This window comes from Spermophilus citellus (genome assembly GCF_964194105.1).
Source record: "Spermophilus citellus genome assembly, chromosome: 3".
NCBI lineage: Eukaryota > Metazoa > Chordata > Mammalia > Rodentia > Sciuridae > Spermophilus > Spermophilus citellus.
In genome coordinates, this window is record NC_138184.1 from 191,682,989 (window position 1) to 191,698,016 (window position 15,028).

At 31.9% G+C, this 15,028-nt stretch overlaps 1 protein-coding gene across 1 annotated transcript in view; it reads left to right on the top strand.

The window, feature by feature from the left end:
- The window catches only part of SAMTOR (S-adenosylmethionine sensor upstream of mTORC1), a 79,592-nt gene that overhangs the window by 12,775 nt on the left and 51,789 nt on the right, over positions 1-15,028 (top strand). The window contains exon 2 of the mRNA XM_081283608.1: positions 4,338-4,479. Within this exon, the coding sequence (XP_081139734.1) occupies positions 4,338-4,479 (142 nt within the window). The remainder of the gene's footprint in view (positions 1-4,337; positions 4,480-15,028) is intronic.

The following is a 15,028-nucleotide window of genomic DNA, read 5'->3' on the forward strand; positions in this document are numbered from 1 at the left end:
AGTAACTCTTTATTCTGTTGTGAACATATAATGTGGTGAAAGTGAGTTTAGTCAGTAATTATGGTATTATTTTGATGTAGGACCAGGATTCAGAATAATTCGGTTCATTGGTTTCCAGATTGAACTTAAAGTTGACAAGTTGGCATCACTCCTTTTTAAAAGTATGAGTTAGATTTTTTAAAAAAATAAGTGTTGCAAAATGTAAATATATCGAAAATACAATAAATATAAGTCATGTTAATGTGGCTTTTGTTCAAGAATTTTGAAGACAATTAGACAACTTTATCTTTTAGACTGGGCAGAGTTTTAAGTTAGTTTTAAAACTGTGTGTTTGAACAAGTGATTGCTGATTCCTTCTCTAAATTTATTCTTCTAGTTTGGCTGTGGACTGTTTATTAACTTAACTTTTAAGTTGCAGAACATATTTTTTTAATTGTGCTTTCTAAGTAATTTTTGAATTCTCTGTAGTTGGGCAAAGTAAAATGTATATACTTGTTGGAGATCATTCTTATTCTCTCTCTTGTGAAATTGGATTATATTAAAATTAAGTATTTCTGTTAATTAAAACCTGATATTAAAAATAAATATTGAAGCCATATATTGAGAGAATACATGTCTTTAATTGTGAAAAAGGTAGAAATATGTAATATGAATATATAAATACCCTTCTACAAATCATTTCATTTCAAAAATAAGAAATAACTTATCAGCCTGAAGGTACCTGATCTCAGCTGTTCTAAGACACATTTTTTTCAATGATGCTTGTAAAAGAAAAATGGGTAAAAAATAGGGGGGTCATGATTTTGAGTTATTCACAAGTGTCATCATGTTAAAGAATGACTAATTATTAATTTGTTGAGAACTAGGGTTATAACTTGAATACTTAAAACATTACTTGTACTGCATTCACTAGACCTTTGAGCAGACCTCAGGAAGCTCTAGTTCCTCATTTTCTTTCTGATAATGAAAAGTATTTTCATTTTATGTGAGACAATCTTACATACACACACACACACACATACACACATACACATATTTGGCTAAGTTAGCAGAGGGATTTTCTATACATACTGGGCTCTTTTTAACCATTAACTTTTTTGGTGTTTAGAACCCAAATCATAGACTAATTTGAAATTACTTTGCTTAAAGTTTGAATACATTATTTTGAATATTGTAAAAAACTAATAGCCTTTTTGAAAAACTTAATTTTTCCCATGTTGTTTTGTTTTAAAATTTTCATTTATTCACAATTATACCTCACTAAGCTTCCTAGGTATTCCATAAATAGATTTTTATTATAACTAAGGGGCATACTTATAACTATTTTTGGTCAATTCTATAACTGCCAGACATGTAACATAATGCATACCTAGTAGCTGGGATTTGATACATTTTTGTTGAATAAATACTTGAATACAAAGTTCTGTGTCCTGGATGTCATATGGGACATAAGAAACATTAAGTTTGTGTCTCTTTTATTATATTATTTACTATATTTTATTTACTTGTTTTTCCCATTCCTTTGATTGCTAGTGCCTGCTCATTAGATTTATTATTCTCTATAGTGCTTAATAGAGTATTTTTTGAGCAAGCCTATTGAAAAGAATAAAAATGTATTAAATTGCTTTGTTCTCAATTGTATATTTAAGTGTACATTTACAATCAACAATTTTCAGGGTCAGCACACATTGTGCAGAATCTCTACTGTTAATGAAAACATTAAAAATTGAAGTTGTATATAATTAGTTTCAACTGAATAAGCCTACAAATTTTGAATTCTTCCTTAAAACATTAAAGGAGCCAACAGTAAGTCTTAAAACTCCAGTTTTGTGGAATGGAAAAGTTTTGTGGAGTGGGAAAAAAACAGAGGTTGTTTAAAAAGCTATAAAGCAGTAGTTTCTGTATATTCACAGTTTTTTTTTTTGTATCTTTTAGCCAGTTGGTAATTATAGAGTAAATTGAGTTTCAATATACCATATGCAGTTGAATGACAATAAGTCTAGAAATTTGTAGTGCCTTTTGATAACCCATGTATCCTTGATCCTCAGCTGTGGTAGACAGACACTGAACTGGGTCACTAGCCCTAATAGTGTTCCAGATTAAAAGTGTCTGTCTTTTCTGTTCTTCCTTTCTCTAACACTGCTGAAGCCAATGAGTCCCCTTATTCAGTACCTATGTGCAGACTTGAATGTTGTTAATAATCCTTGGTTCACGTGTATAGGAACTGGTAATTAAATACTTCAGCTTCCCATCTTTTAGGTGCACAGTCCCAGAAGCATTATGTATGCTTCTTAGTCATTCACAGCAGCAACTTCAGTAATGTACCCTTGTGCTGTTAATTTTATCTCTCTTCTGGTCTTTCTATGTACTTTCTCACTCCTGTTGCTTAGAGTTATCTCCCTGATATAACTACTTTTAATCAAGTCTTTGTCTTCAGTTGTATTTTTTTATATAATCTAAAGTAAGTCTATCAAAAAGAAAATCCATTTGTGTTAAACATATCTTTTCTGAAATGTATTTTATCATATAACTTTTGTTTAACTTATATAATATGTACTTTATATAGGGCTGTAAAAAAAAAAGTTCAAACAAAGGGCCTTTTAGAGTTGATACTGATCTTAACAAAACATAACATGCCTTTCAAATTATACTGTACCTCACTAAACCATATCAAATCTGATGGATAAAGTTAAGCATAGTGTTATGAATTATCATAGGTTTATGAAAGAACCATTAATCAAAACATTGTTTGAGGACATCCTGTACCTCTCCAGAGATTTGACAGCTACATCTCAAAGATGTTGCTAAAATTGAGGTATTTTTGAGAATTTAGAAAAAAAAAATTGCTTGTTTTTAGTTGACAGATAATGCCAGTGTATGGTATAAAAAAATTGAGAACCCTATCATTATACAAATATTAATGATTAATGGAAATGTTATTATATAAATGCATAATATACACTATTTGAGGTTTAAACTTATAATTTAGGCTGAGACTGGTACCACAATCATTTTAATTGAGTAATGTGTATATGAGGGAGTGTTTGTACCCATACTTCTCTTTCTTGTCTTGGTCAAACTAGAAGGCTAATAGTTGATTTTCAACTCAGGACTTATTAGGCTGAGAGCCTAAAATAGCCAGGTAATGGGATTAATTGGAAGTTTTTCAAATTAGTTTAGATGTGTCAATTGTTACTGTAATTCATTTTCTATTAAAAAATACCTCTTTAAGCTGAAATTCAATAATTTTGCTTGGAGAAAGAGCTGTGGCATAATGACCATCTCTCCATTTAGTTCTGTTCTTTTTTGTTTTGGTACTGGACCTGGAGGTTCTTTTCCACTGAACCACATCCCCAGCTCTTTTTATCTATCTATCTATCTATCTATCTATCTATCGATCTATCTATCTATCTATCGATCTATCTATTTATGTTGAGAGGGTCTTAGTAAGCTGCTTAGGGTCTCACTGATTTGCTGAGGCTGGTCTCAAACCTGTAGTCCTCCTCGCTCAGCCTCCTGAGTCACTGAGATTACAGGTGTGCTCCACCTCTCACCCAGCATCTCTTTACATTTTTCAGTTGGTTCTGGCAAGACATGTCTGTATCTGAAGACATCAAGTGAATCTACACTGATAACTTTTGTTTATTCTTTACCTTTAAAGCTGTGTTAATATTCTTTGGACAAACCATTCCCCAGCCGTTCTTTATCAGTCTTCATTGTGATGTTTCAAATCTTATATTAAATGTAATGACTGATTTAATTTTCTAAAACAGTGGTAGCTGAATAGGTAATGTAATTAGCTTATAGTTTTTATTTAGAACACTTGTAATAGCTAAAAACTTTGGAGAAACTTCTAAAATACTTTCTTCTAAGCAACATTTTTGCCTTAGGATTATAATTCTTTACAGTAAGTCTAAGAGCAAGCCCAGCTGTGTGAATAAAAATATTTACTTGTTTGTTAATTTATATTGTTATCTAACCTTTATACAAGGAACTGATAAGCATATAGAGAAACAGTTTTAAGTGTTTCTGCCCTGTTCCTGCAAGGTCATAGAAAAAATAATGTTTGACTGCCCATTCACCTATTGTCAACTATCAGTGTATCTTTAGTTTATGAGCCAATAACTCATATATTGATATAAATTTTATTATGTTTGATTTACAAATCCATCCATTCAAAATGGTAAAATTATCAAATCATCATAATACAAATGATGATTCTATTTACACAAAGGAACTTTTAAAATATGTTTAAAACTATTTTAGATTTTAGTGAAATTAGATTATACATGTTTAAGCAAGATTAATTCATTTAGTATTTTTTCCTTTGTTTTTAGTGGGAGATTTTGATAAGATCTGGCGAGAACACTGTGAAGATGAAGAAACACTTTGTGAATATGCTGTTGCCATGAAAAATTTGGCAGATAATCATTGGGCAAAAACCTGTGAAGGTGAAGGTCGCATTGAATGGTGTTGTAGGTGAGTGTTCTTATGAACTAATATTTTTGATTTCTGATGTATTCTTTTAATTTTTTACTCTAAGTGATGCTATGTATAATTTATTGTACCAAAATGGAAAACTAGAAATACTATAAAACAGGCATACAACTATAATGCACCAATAAAAAAATGTGGAATGAACAACAAAAAAAGATGTTGTCATTTAAACGACCTTTTTTCTCACTTGCTTTACTTTTCCTAGGTTTATTTCTTTTTTTCAGTGAAAATGTTTTTCGTTGACATAAAATTTATTTTTCTGTTGAAATTTTTGAAATATGATTTTTAAATATGGTAACATTTGAACATTAAGATGGAAAATTTAATAAGACATTTAATAATTTTAATAAGATTTAAACATTTTAAAATAGAAAAGAAAGGACTTAATACTTCACTCATGCATAATAAGTTATAGAATAGAAATTTCTTTAGATAACTATATTTGGATTCAGTAAAAGTGAATATTTTAATATTTAAAAACATACCAAAAATTTTAGAATTCTGAATTTTTGTTGTATAATTCCGTGTATTTTAGCATTTATATAGACTTTGGATGTTTGTTTTCTTAAAATGTAAATTCTACTGTTAAAAAAAAATCAGAAAATGAACTGCTCACATTCTTTTAACGTAGCACAATTATAAGAAAAGATTATATACTGACTGAATTTAAAAATGAATTCCCAGAAAATAAAACATCATCCTTTTTCATGAATAATAAATTTATGATGGCTTCCAGTTTAAATTTTCTTTCAATTATTTTTTATTTAAAAAGTTTTAATCTTATTTTAAAACTATGAAATAATATTTCATTTATTTAAAATATAGAAATTCTTTCATTTGTTTATTTAATAAATATTTAGCAACTGTCTACCAGTCACATTATAGGTACTGAGAGTACAAAATCAACTGAATACACAAAATCCTTGCCCTCATGGCGCTTACATGCTAGTAGGGGTGAGAGTCAAGAAAAAAAACCATTAATTAAATATACAATAGGTCAGAAAATAGTAAGTTCTGTGAGAAAAATAAAACAAGGGGGAAAAAACCACAGTTTTAAGTAGGATCTAGAGAAAAGATCTCACTGACATGATACATGCAAAAGCCATGGAAGAGGTCAGAGAGAAAATCAGCCCTAACACTTCCAAAGGCCTTGAGGCAGAAGGATGCTGGCATATTTCACAAACAGCACAGACACTAATGTGGCTAGAGGAGAATGCGGGGGGCACTGGGGGGTGGTGGTGGTAGTAGAAAATAAGATAATAAACAGCTTGATTTTGTAGACTATTGTGAAAATACTGGCTTTTATTCTGAGTGAAATAAAGTCATTGGATGTTTTGACAAGAGAAAATACATTTTATTAACTTTTTACAGTGTGTCAAAAATTTGTAAGAATTAATTTCTGTGTTAAGATTATTGGATAGGAATGGTAAAGGTGTAAGGCAACCAGTTAGAAGATTGCTGCACTAATCAAGGCAATAATCAAGTTAGAGTTGAATAGTTTTCTTGGAAAATGAGATAATGAATTGATAGCACAGTGTACTAGAGTTAATGTTCAAATAAGTATACTGACTCAAGAGGGGCAAGGGAGATGATGATGTATACACTGAGGTGATTCTGATGATCAGGTAAGAAAGGAGTTAAAAATATGAAGTGAGTAAGAGCAGTGACGAGGTGATATGGTGGGTTGTGGAGTCAGAGAACTGTGAATTGAACTAAGGAAGGAGCCAAAAAACAGGAGATGGGATGCTTGAAATTATATGATTTAATTTGCTTGGTTATAGAGAGAAAATAGTTATAAATCTGTTCTACACATTATACATTTTCTTCATCAAGCTAAGAAACAAAATAAAGTGTACTATAAAACCAAGAATTTCCCTTGAAGCAGAAAAAAAAATAATGTAATCCTGTCAAGAAATCAACACTGTTACTGTCTAAGTCCATCATTTTTGGCTTTTAACAATATTTCTTTTAAATTAGTATTCTGATATAGCAGGCAAGCCCTCAGACTTTATTTCTTAAATGGACTTTGATACATGGTAGTCTCATAGGAGCATTCATTGTTATCTTCTACTTGTATAATGAATTATACTTCCCTCTTTTCCCCCTCCCTTGGATTTGTTTTATCAAGAATTATTGTATCTGCATGTGTTCTGAAACAGGTCACTTTTAGGGCAGACTGGTAAAAAAAAAAAAAAAAAATTCAGATAAAACTGCTGAAAAAGGAATAAGATATGTTAATAAATATGCATATTAAATATTTAGAATATGGTTATCTTCTGCAGAACTTACATTTGTCCAAAGAGTGTTATGAACCAGGTTCAGTGGAACATGCCTGTAATCCCAGTGACTTGGGAGGCTGAGACAGGAGAATTGCAAGTTGAAAGCAAGCCTCAGCAATTTAGCAAGACCCTAAGTAACTTGGCGAGATCCTTTCTCAAAATAAAAAAAATTTAAAAAGAATTTGGGTTGTAGATCAGTGGTAAAGTGCTCCCTTGGTTAAATCCCTAGTGCCAAACAAAACAAAACAAAACAAAAATAAAAACAAGAGTTTTGGACAACAGAAACAAAAACTTAAAGAGATGTAACTCTCAAGTGCAATGTATTAGGCCCAACTGGATTTAGAAAAAAATTACAAATTATAGAATACATATGTGTATGCATACACACATAAGCACACACACACAGTGGGAAAATATCTTAAGACAAATTATAATAAGTTCAGTTTAAATCCAAAGCTACTTTGAGCAAAAAGACTTTGAAGCAATATTGAATTTTGAAATTTGAATTGTATAATTTTAACTTGAATTATATGCATTTCCTTTCTTCGTCGATAATTCTAAGAGAACAGTTTCACTTCAAGAGCTAAAATAGGTTTTTAAAAAAGCATTGGACAAAAGTCTGCTTAAAACTTAGTATACACAGCATATTTGTGTATTTGTAGTTATACTTAAAATTTTATTGATATTTGGTATGTGAGCTAAGCCTCATTGACATTTCCCTGCTAAGATTTTGTTGACTATTTAGCTGGAAGAATTCAATATAGGATTTCCTTTGTAAGAATAATAAAATTTAATATGTACTGTGAAGTAATTAAAAACCAGAAAAAATATCAGGCACAGTGATATATACCTATAATCCAGCTACTCAGAAGACTGAGGCAGGATGCCAGCTTGGGCAATTTAGCAAGACCCTGTCTTAAAGTTTAAAAAGGGCTGGGGATGTAGCTCAGTGGGAGAATGTTTTCCTGTCATGCATAAGACCCTAGATTCAACCCCAGTACAGAGAAAGAAAGAAAAAAAAAAGTACAGATACACCTATATCTTCTATAACTCAGTTTGTTATCTCTACACACAGAAAAACATAAACACACTCTTTCCTGAACAGTTTGAGTTGAGATAACATTTCATTTCTCATCACATCTTCTAAGAAAGAAATTTTTCTAAATAATCACAGTAGCATCATTACATTATATAATAATTTACTAATTTCCTAAAATAGCTAGTTCATAAAATCCAATTAGGGCTCATTCATCACACTCGATAGTTACATCTCTTTAAATTCTTTTTGTTGGTTTACATGACACTTTTTGAGCAAATGTTGTTAGTTCTGTAGAAGATCCTACCTTGTGTATTTTGAGATTGTTGATTTAAACTGGTTAAGAGCACTGTTCAAATAATCTGTGTTTTCACTTCTTTTGGGCTTATTGTATCACCAACAGAGATGTTTATAATATAGCTTGCTTTTCTCAATTTTTTTATGATAATTATTTGACTCTTTTGATTTTTTTAAATTAAGTTCTCTGTATTCTTATTGATGTTGTTTATTTCCTGTTTTGTTTAAACAGATTTATAGTAGTTACTTTTAAGGCCATCTCTGCTTATTTTAACAGTCTTTTGTGTTACTCCCCTTCACATACTTGTAAATAGACTTCTGGAGGGAATTAGGAAGAGAATGGAGAGAATTCTGGCCATATTTGGGTTTCTTAAATATTCCAGTCTGTCACTTCAGCAAAACATCCTTCAAAAGCTCTGTTGGTTTTCTTTTAATCCAACAGACTTCAATAACCCTGGAAGGCTCTATCCTTTACTTTATTGCTCCTGTACTATTTCAACAAATGCCCCTAGTGGCTGTTGTCTCTTTAGGAAAGGCTAACAGTTGGATTCCTTTAGATCTTTTGTATCCTTATCTCTCTTGATTTCTTTTTAAGAGATTATTTTTTTTTTCCAGTTACAGAAGATCTAGGGAATTGTTGTGATTATCTATATCTCATCTAAAATTATTATTATGTCTTACATTCAGGATTTATTTAATGGTTTGCTCATGGTACCACTTAAATACTTCCACAATATAATTTGATTCTTGCAAAGTAAATATTGAGTCTAGAAGGTTGATGCAGATCAAAATTTTTGCAAAAAATATATTAGTTGACATTTTGTCCTTACATATTATGACAGGTTCTTATTGTTAGATTGTCTGCCATTAGAAATGGTAAATGTTATCATTTGGTTAAGGCAGTATCTACTAGGTCCTTTCATTAAACTTAAGTTTTCTCTTTGTAGTTACCTAGTAATGTGTGGAGTGGCATTTTGGCTTGTGGATTGACTGTCTCCCAACAGTCTTTTAACTATGCTTGCTTCATTTGCTATAGCAAAATGATGATTTTTTTTAAGTTCTTTCATTTCTTGGCATTTATTAGTTGGCACTATTTGTAACTAAGGGATTTCCTCTATGAACAGAGGATGAGTACATGTTCTTCAGAAAGACTGGGTAAGGAAATACATACATATATGTATGTGTGTATATACATACGTGTGTGTGTGTGTGTGTGTGTGTGTGTGTATGTATGCAGTTCTTTCTGTTTAGCAGTTGTGGCAATAAGTAATTAGTGTGTAATAATTATAATTAGGCAAGTGAGTTTTTTAATTTTTGGAGTATCACTATAGTTTTTTGGGGTTTTATTCCATTTGTCTTTCAGTCATTGTTTTTTCTTTATTGTTGTTTTTGAGATATATATATATATATATATATATATATATATATATATATATAAAATTTCATATTTAGCCAGTGATAATCGGTCAGAACTGTCTTTTGTGTTCTGATATCACCTTTGAACACTTTCTCTCCAGTACAAAATGAATCTTTGTATCTTAGTATCTTGAATCTTAACATCTCAGGGCCCATTCCCAAGATATCTCATTATTTATATGTAAATATTTCAGCAGGGCTTTGACTTGACTTTTGTTCTGTATTTGTGTCTTTTCTGGTGCACTGAAAGACTTAGTTCTAAATAACATTAACACATTCATTTTATCCTGCAATTTACATGAAATTGTTTCAAAATTGCATTACCAGTTTTCTAAAAATAAAATGAATGAATGAAGTTTAAGATATCATTGGAACACATCCCACCAAGGTTTAAAATAAATACTGTGTTTAAAAGTTACTTGAAACAGTTCTTTACTGTACCTAAGTTATCAATTTACTATACAATTTGTTTCACTTCAATTTCAGTTTTATAGGTTTTTCTTTGTTTTTAATTTTAGAGGATATGAAATCTATATGTGATTCAAAAGTCCTAACTTTGTAAAAAGGTATATTCAGAAAAGGCTCCTTTCCATTTTCTTTATTTATCCCTGCTTTCTGTTTCTTATTTATTCTACCAGTGTTTCGTTTTTGCAAAAAATTAAGCAAACTCACATTAACACAAGTTCTCTCCTCCGTCCTTCCCTCCCTCTCTCCCTCCCTCCCTCCCTCTCTCACTCTCTCTCTCACACACACACACACACACACACACACACACACACACACATCCTCTATTTCTCATCTCTATAAGTAGTAGCATGTTATGTGCTATTCTCTATTTTTTTACTCAATAACATATCATGGAGATCACTCCATTTTGTATTGTGTTAGTAAGGGGTTTCCAGAGAAAAGAAGCCATACAGAGAGAGGGAGGGAGGGTCAGAGAGAGAGAGAGAGAGAGAGAGAGAGAGAAAGAGAGAAAATGTGTGCGCGGGTGTGCATGCACATTAAGAGATTCATTATAAAGAATTGGCGCATATAATTGTGGAATTTCTCAAGTCCCAAGATATGCAGGGTTTGGATGTGAGGTGTTCCCCCAAAAGCTCCTTTGTTAATGTAGGAACATTCATAGATAATATGATTGGATTGTGAGAGCTATGGCCTAATCAGTCTATCATAGTTTGAATGGATGAACCAGGTGGTAACTGTAGTAAGGTGAGGTGCAGCTGGAGGAGATGGGTCACTAAGGGCTTTCCTGGAAAGGTGTATCTTTCCCTATGCTCTTCCTTCCTGACCTCACCATGAGCTGAGCAGCTTTCCTCCACTGGTCTCCCCCCTCCCCCCCTGTGATGTGCTATCTCTTCTTCAGCCTAGAGCAAATGGGCTGAGACCTCTGAAATCATGAGTCCCGAATAATATTTTACTCCCTAAGTTGTTCTTATTTGGTGTTTTAGTCACAATGACACAAATGCTGATTAAAACACAGGGTAAGACAGCAAGGTATTGGTCCATAAGAACTAATAGTGGAATACCTGTCTGTCCAAAGACCCTCAGGACCCAGGAAGAGCCAATGTTTCTGCTTAAGCTTGAAGTCAGGAAAAAACTGATGTATGTTTGAAGGCAGTCAGGCAAGAGAAATTCTCTGTTTATTCAAGGAAGGGTTACCCTTTTTATTTTCTTCAGACCATTGATGTATTTTATGAGGCCCACTCACATTTAGGAAGGGTAATCTACTTTGTTCATTCTGCTAGTTTAAACTACTGTCCAAAAAAGTCCTTAAAGAAACCCACAGAATAATGTTTGATCAATTATCTGGACATGCAGAGTCTAGATCCAGTTGACACCCAGAATTAACCATCACAGGAATATGGATTTCTTCCTGTTTTCATGAGTTTTTAACAAGCTTTTGATGTTACAATTAATGCTGCAATGAATAACTTTATATTTGTCCATTTCAGATTTTTAGCATTGTATTGTTTTAGATTCCTGGGGTCGAAAAATATGGGCATATGTGATTTTGTTGTATATTGACAAATTTTCCTCCATAGAAGTTATTATTTTGCAATCCCACTAACAGAAGAATGTGAATGTCTATATGTCATTCAATGTTTGAATTTTTGTCAGTGTGATAGTAGATGGGAGTTGGTATCTCTATGAGGATCTATTTTACTTTTCTCTCATAAATGAGATTGAGTACCTTTTCATATATTTAGAAATCATTTATTCACATTTTTCCCTGTGATTTAGGTGATCATATATTTTACAACAGAAAAACTGTTGTTGGGGGTTCTTTTTATTTTGATTTTTATAGCTTTTTATATAATTTATAGAATGTGCCCTTTGTCTTTGATTTTGTTTATGTCTTTTCCATGCAGGTTTTTCTTTTACCATGCAGAAGGTTTCTGCTTTTAGATAGTCAGTGTTTTTAGATTTTTATCATCTTGGAAAGGATTTATATATTACACATATAACCATATGATCGTTACACATCATGTACATATATTAAAATGTCATATTGTGCCCCATAAATATGTATAATTAGTGTCAAATAAAAATATACTTATAAAAAGAAAACCTTTCTTGGTTTCCAGAATATAGGAATTCCTTTTTGTTACTCATATTTTCTTCTAATACTTTCGATCTTCCCTCCCGTTATATATTCTGATGAGCTATTGTTTGTGTATATGTGTGTATGGATGGTTTTGGTTATTTTTGTATTTTTTACATTGTACTATTTAAGTGAATTCTGTTGCTGTTTGTGTTACTTTATGATTGGTTTTCTTGAGTTACCTCTAATTATTTATTTTATCTGTAAATACATAGATTTTTATTTCTTCCTTTCCAATTAATTTGACTAAATCTTCTTATCTTGTCTGTCTTATAAATTACTTTATGCATTTCACAAAAGTATGTAAGTTACTAACTTTTGGCTAATATTTAAGGGACCTTTCCTGTCCAGAACATGGTACCCCAGGATTTTTGTTTTGTTTTGTTTTCTCTTTTAAATAGACTTTATTTTTGAGAGCAGTGGGTTCACAATAAAACTGAACACCAAGTACAGAGTTCCCATATATAACTAATCCCAAGCACACCCTCTCCTACTTTTATCACTCTCACCAGAGTGGTGTGTTTGTTATAATTCCTCAACCAACATTGACACATTATTTTCATCGAATACGCATGATTTACATTAGGTTCACTCTAGGTATTGTATGTTCTGTGAATTTTGAATAATGTTTAATAACATGTATCTACAATTATAGTTTCATACAGAGTATTTTTTTGCCTTAAAAAAATTCTCTATGCATTCTCCTTTCCCTAGAAACCCCTGACTTTTCACTATCTTCATAGATTTCCTTTTCCAAAATGTTACATAGCTGAAATCCTATAATAAGTAGCCTTTTGAGATTGATTTCTTTCATCTAATAATATGCATTTGAAGTTCCTTCATGTCTTTTCATGGTGCATTTGGTTTTAGCCCTGTATTCCATTGCCTGTATGTACCACTATTTATTTATGCTACCACTCATAGAAGGATGTCTATTATGTCTATTATTATGAATAAAGTTATGATAGACACCAAGAACCATAATTGCTGGATAGTATGGTAAGATTGTTTAGCTTTTTAAAGAAACTGTTAAGCCAGGCTCAGCGGCGCATGCCAATAATCTTAGTGATTTGAGAGGCTGAGGCTGGAGGATCACAAGTTCAGTCAGCTTCAGCAACTTAGGCCCTAAGCAACTCAGTGAGACCCTGTTTCCAAATAAAATATTAAAAAGGGCTGGAAATGTTGATCATTGGTTGAACACCCCTATGTCCAACCCCCAGTACCAAAAAAAAAAAAAAAAAAAAAAAAGAAAGAAAGAAAAAGGAAAAAGAAAAAACTGAAGCTGCACAACTGTCTTTCAAAGTGACTGCACAGTTTTACATTCCCACTAGTAATGAATGAGTATTTCTGTTGTTATGTATTCTAACACATTTGATGCTTTCAGTGTTCTGTACTTTAACCCTTCTAATAGATATATAATGACATCTTACTGTCATTTTGATTTGCCTTTTCTAGTGGCATATGGTGTTGAATACTTTTTATATGCTCATTTTAATCTGTATATCTTCTTTGGTGAGGTGTCTTTTTATGTCTTTTGTCCACTTAGGGGAATGTTTGTTTTCTTGTTTAGTTTTGTGAGTCCTTGGTATATTTTTGGGAAAGAGTCCTAATCATATCATTTGTAGAGTGAAAATATTTAATTCTAATGAATTCTATCTTATCAGTTTTTTTCTTCATCAAATTATATCTTTGGACTTAAATCTAAAAAGTTATCATTATGCCCAAGGCCATCTAGATTTTTTCCTGTGCTATTTTCTAGAAGTTTATAGTTTTGCATTTTTATTTTTAGGTCTATAATCCATTTTGAGTTAATTTTGTGAAAGATACAAGGTCTGTGTCTGGATTTCTTTTTTTTTTCCTGTGGATGTCCAGTTGTTCCAGCCAAACTTGTTCAAAAGATTGTCTTTTTCCCTCCATTGTATTGTGTTTGTTGAAATTCAGTTGACTGTAGTTTTAGTGAATCTTTTTTCAAGCTCTCTATTTCTGTTCCATTACTCTGTTTACCTCTTCTTTCATTGCTACTATATTGTCTGATTGCTGTAGCTTTATTGTAAGTCTTGAAGTTGATGTTGTTAATCTTCCAATTTGGTCATCTTCTTCAATATTGTGTTGGCTATTCTAGGTCTTTTTCCTCTTCATATTTGGTGGCTAATTCTATGTGTTATGGAATATTATTCACAACTTGACCAGCTCATGAGGTCCCCAGATATCTGGCTAGATGCTATTGCAGAGTGTGTCTACAAGCATGTTTATGGCAAGATTAACATTTGAATTGATAAACCAAGTAAGATAGACTATGCCTCCCCATATGAATAGCTAATATCCCTTCTATTGAACCAACACATGGAAGGGAAATTTCCATGCACCTTCCTTTCTCCTCCTGTCTGCCTGATTACTGGAGCTGAGACATGAGTGTTCTGCCCTCACACTGGAACCTGGCACCATTGGCATACCTTTAGACTTGGAGTGGACTTGTACATTTGGATTTCCACAGGGATTACAGTACCTGCTGGGTTCTCCACTTTACATACACAGGTCATGGGACATAATAAATCAAGCAATTAATTATAATACTTTTTCTAGATATCTGTATATATCTGGGTCTCTGAATAGATAGATATTGAGAGACAGTGTGTATGAGAGATCTGTCAGTATCTTCTGAGAGTTTTTTTTCTCTAGAGAAGTCTGATGAATATGAATACATTATATAAACTATAGAAACAGTTTGTATTCACAAAATAAATTGCTGGAATTCTGGTTGGGATTGTTTTAAATCTATAGAATACCAAATTAATAACTTTAGATACTTTCACTATTGTATTGTTTACAGTACTGGAGTTTCTGTAGCTATACAGGTATGGGTTTGGGTCTCTTACTTTGTTTTGATTTAACATTTTT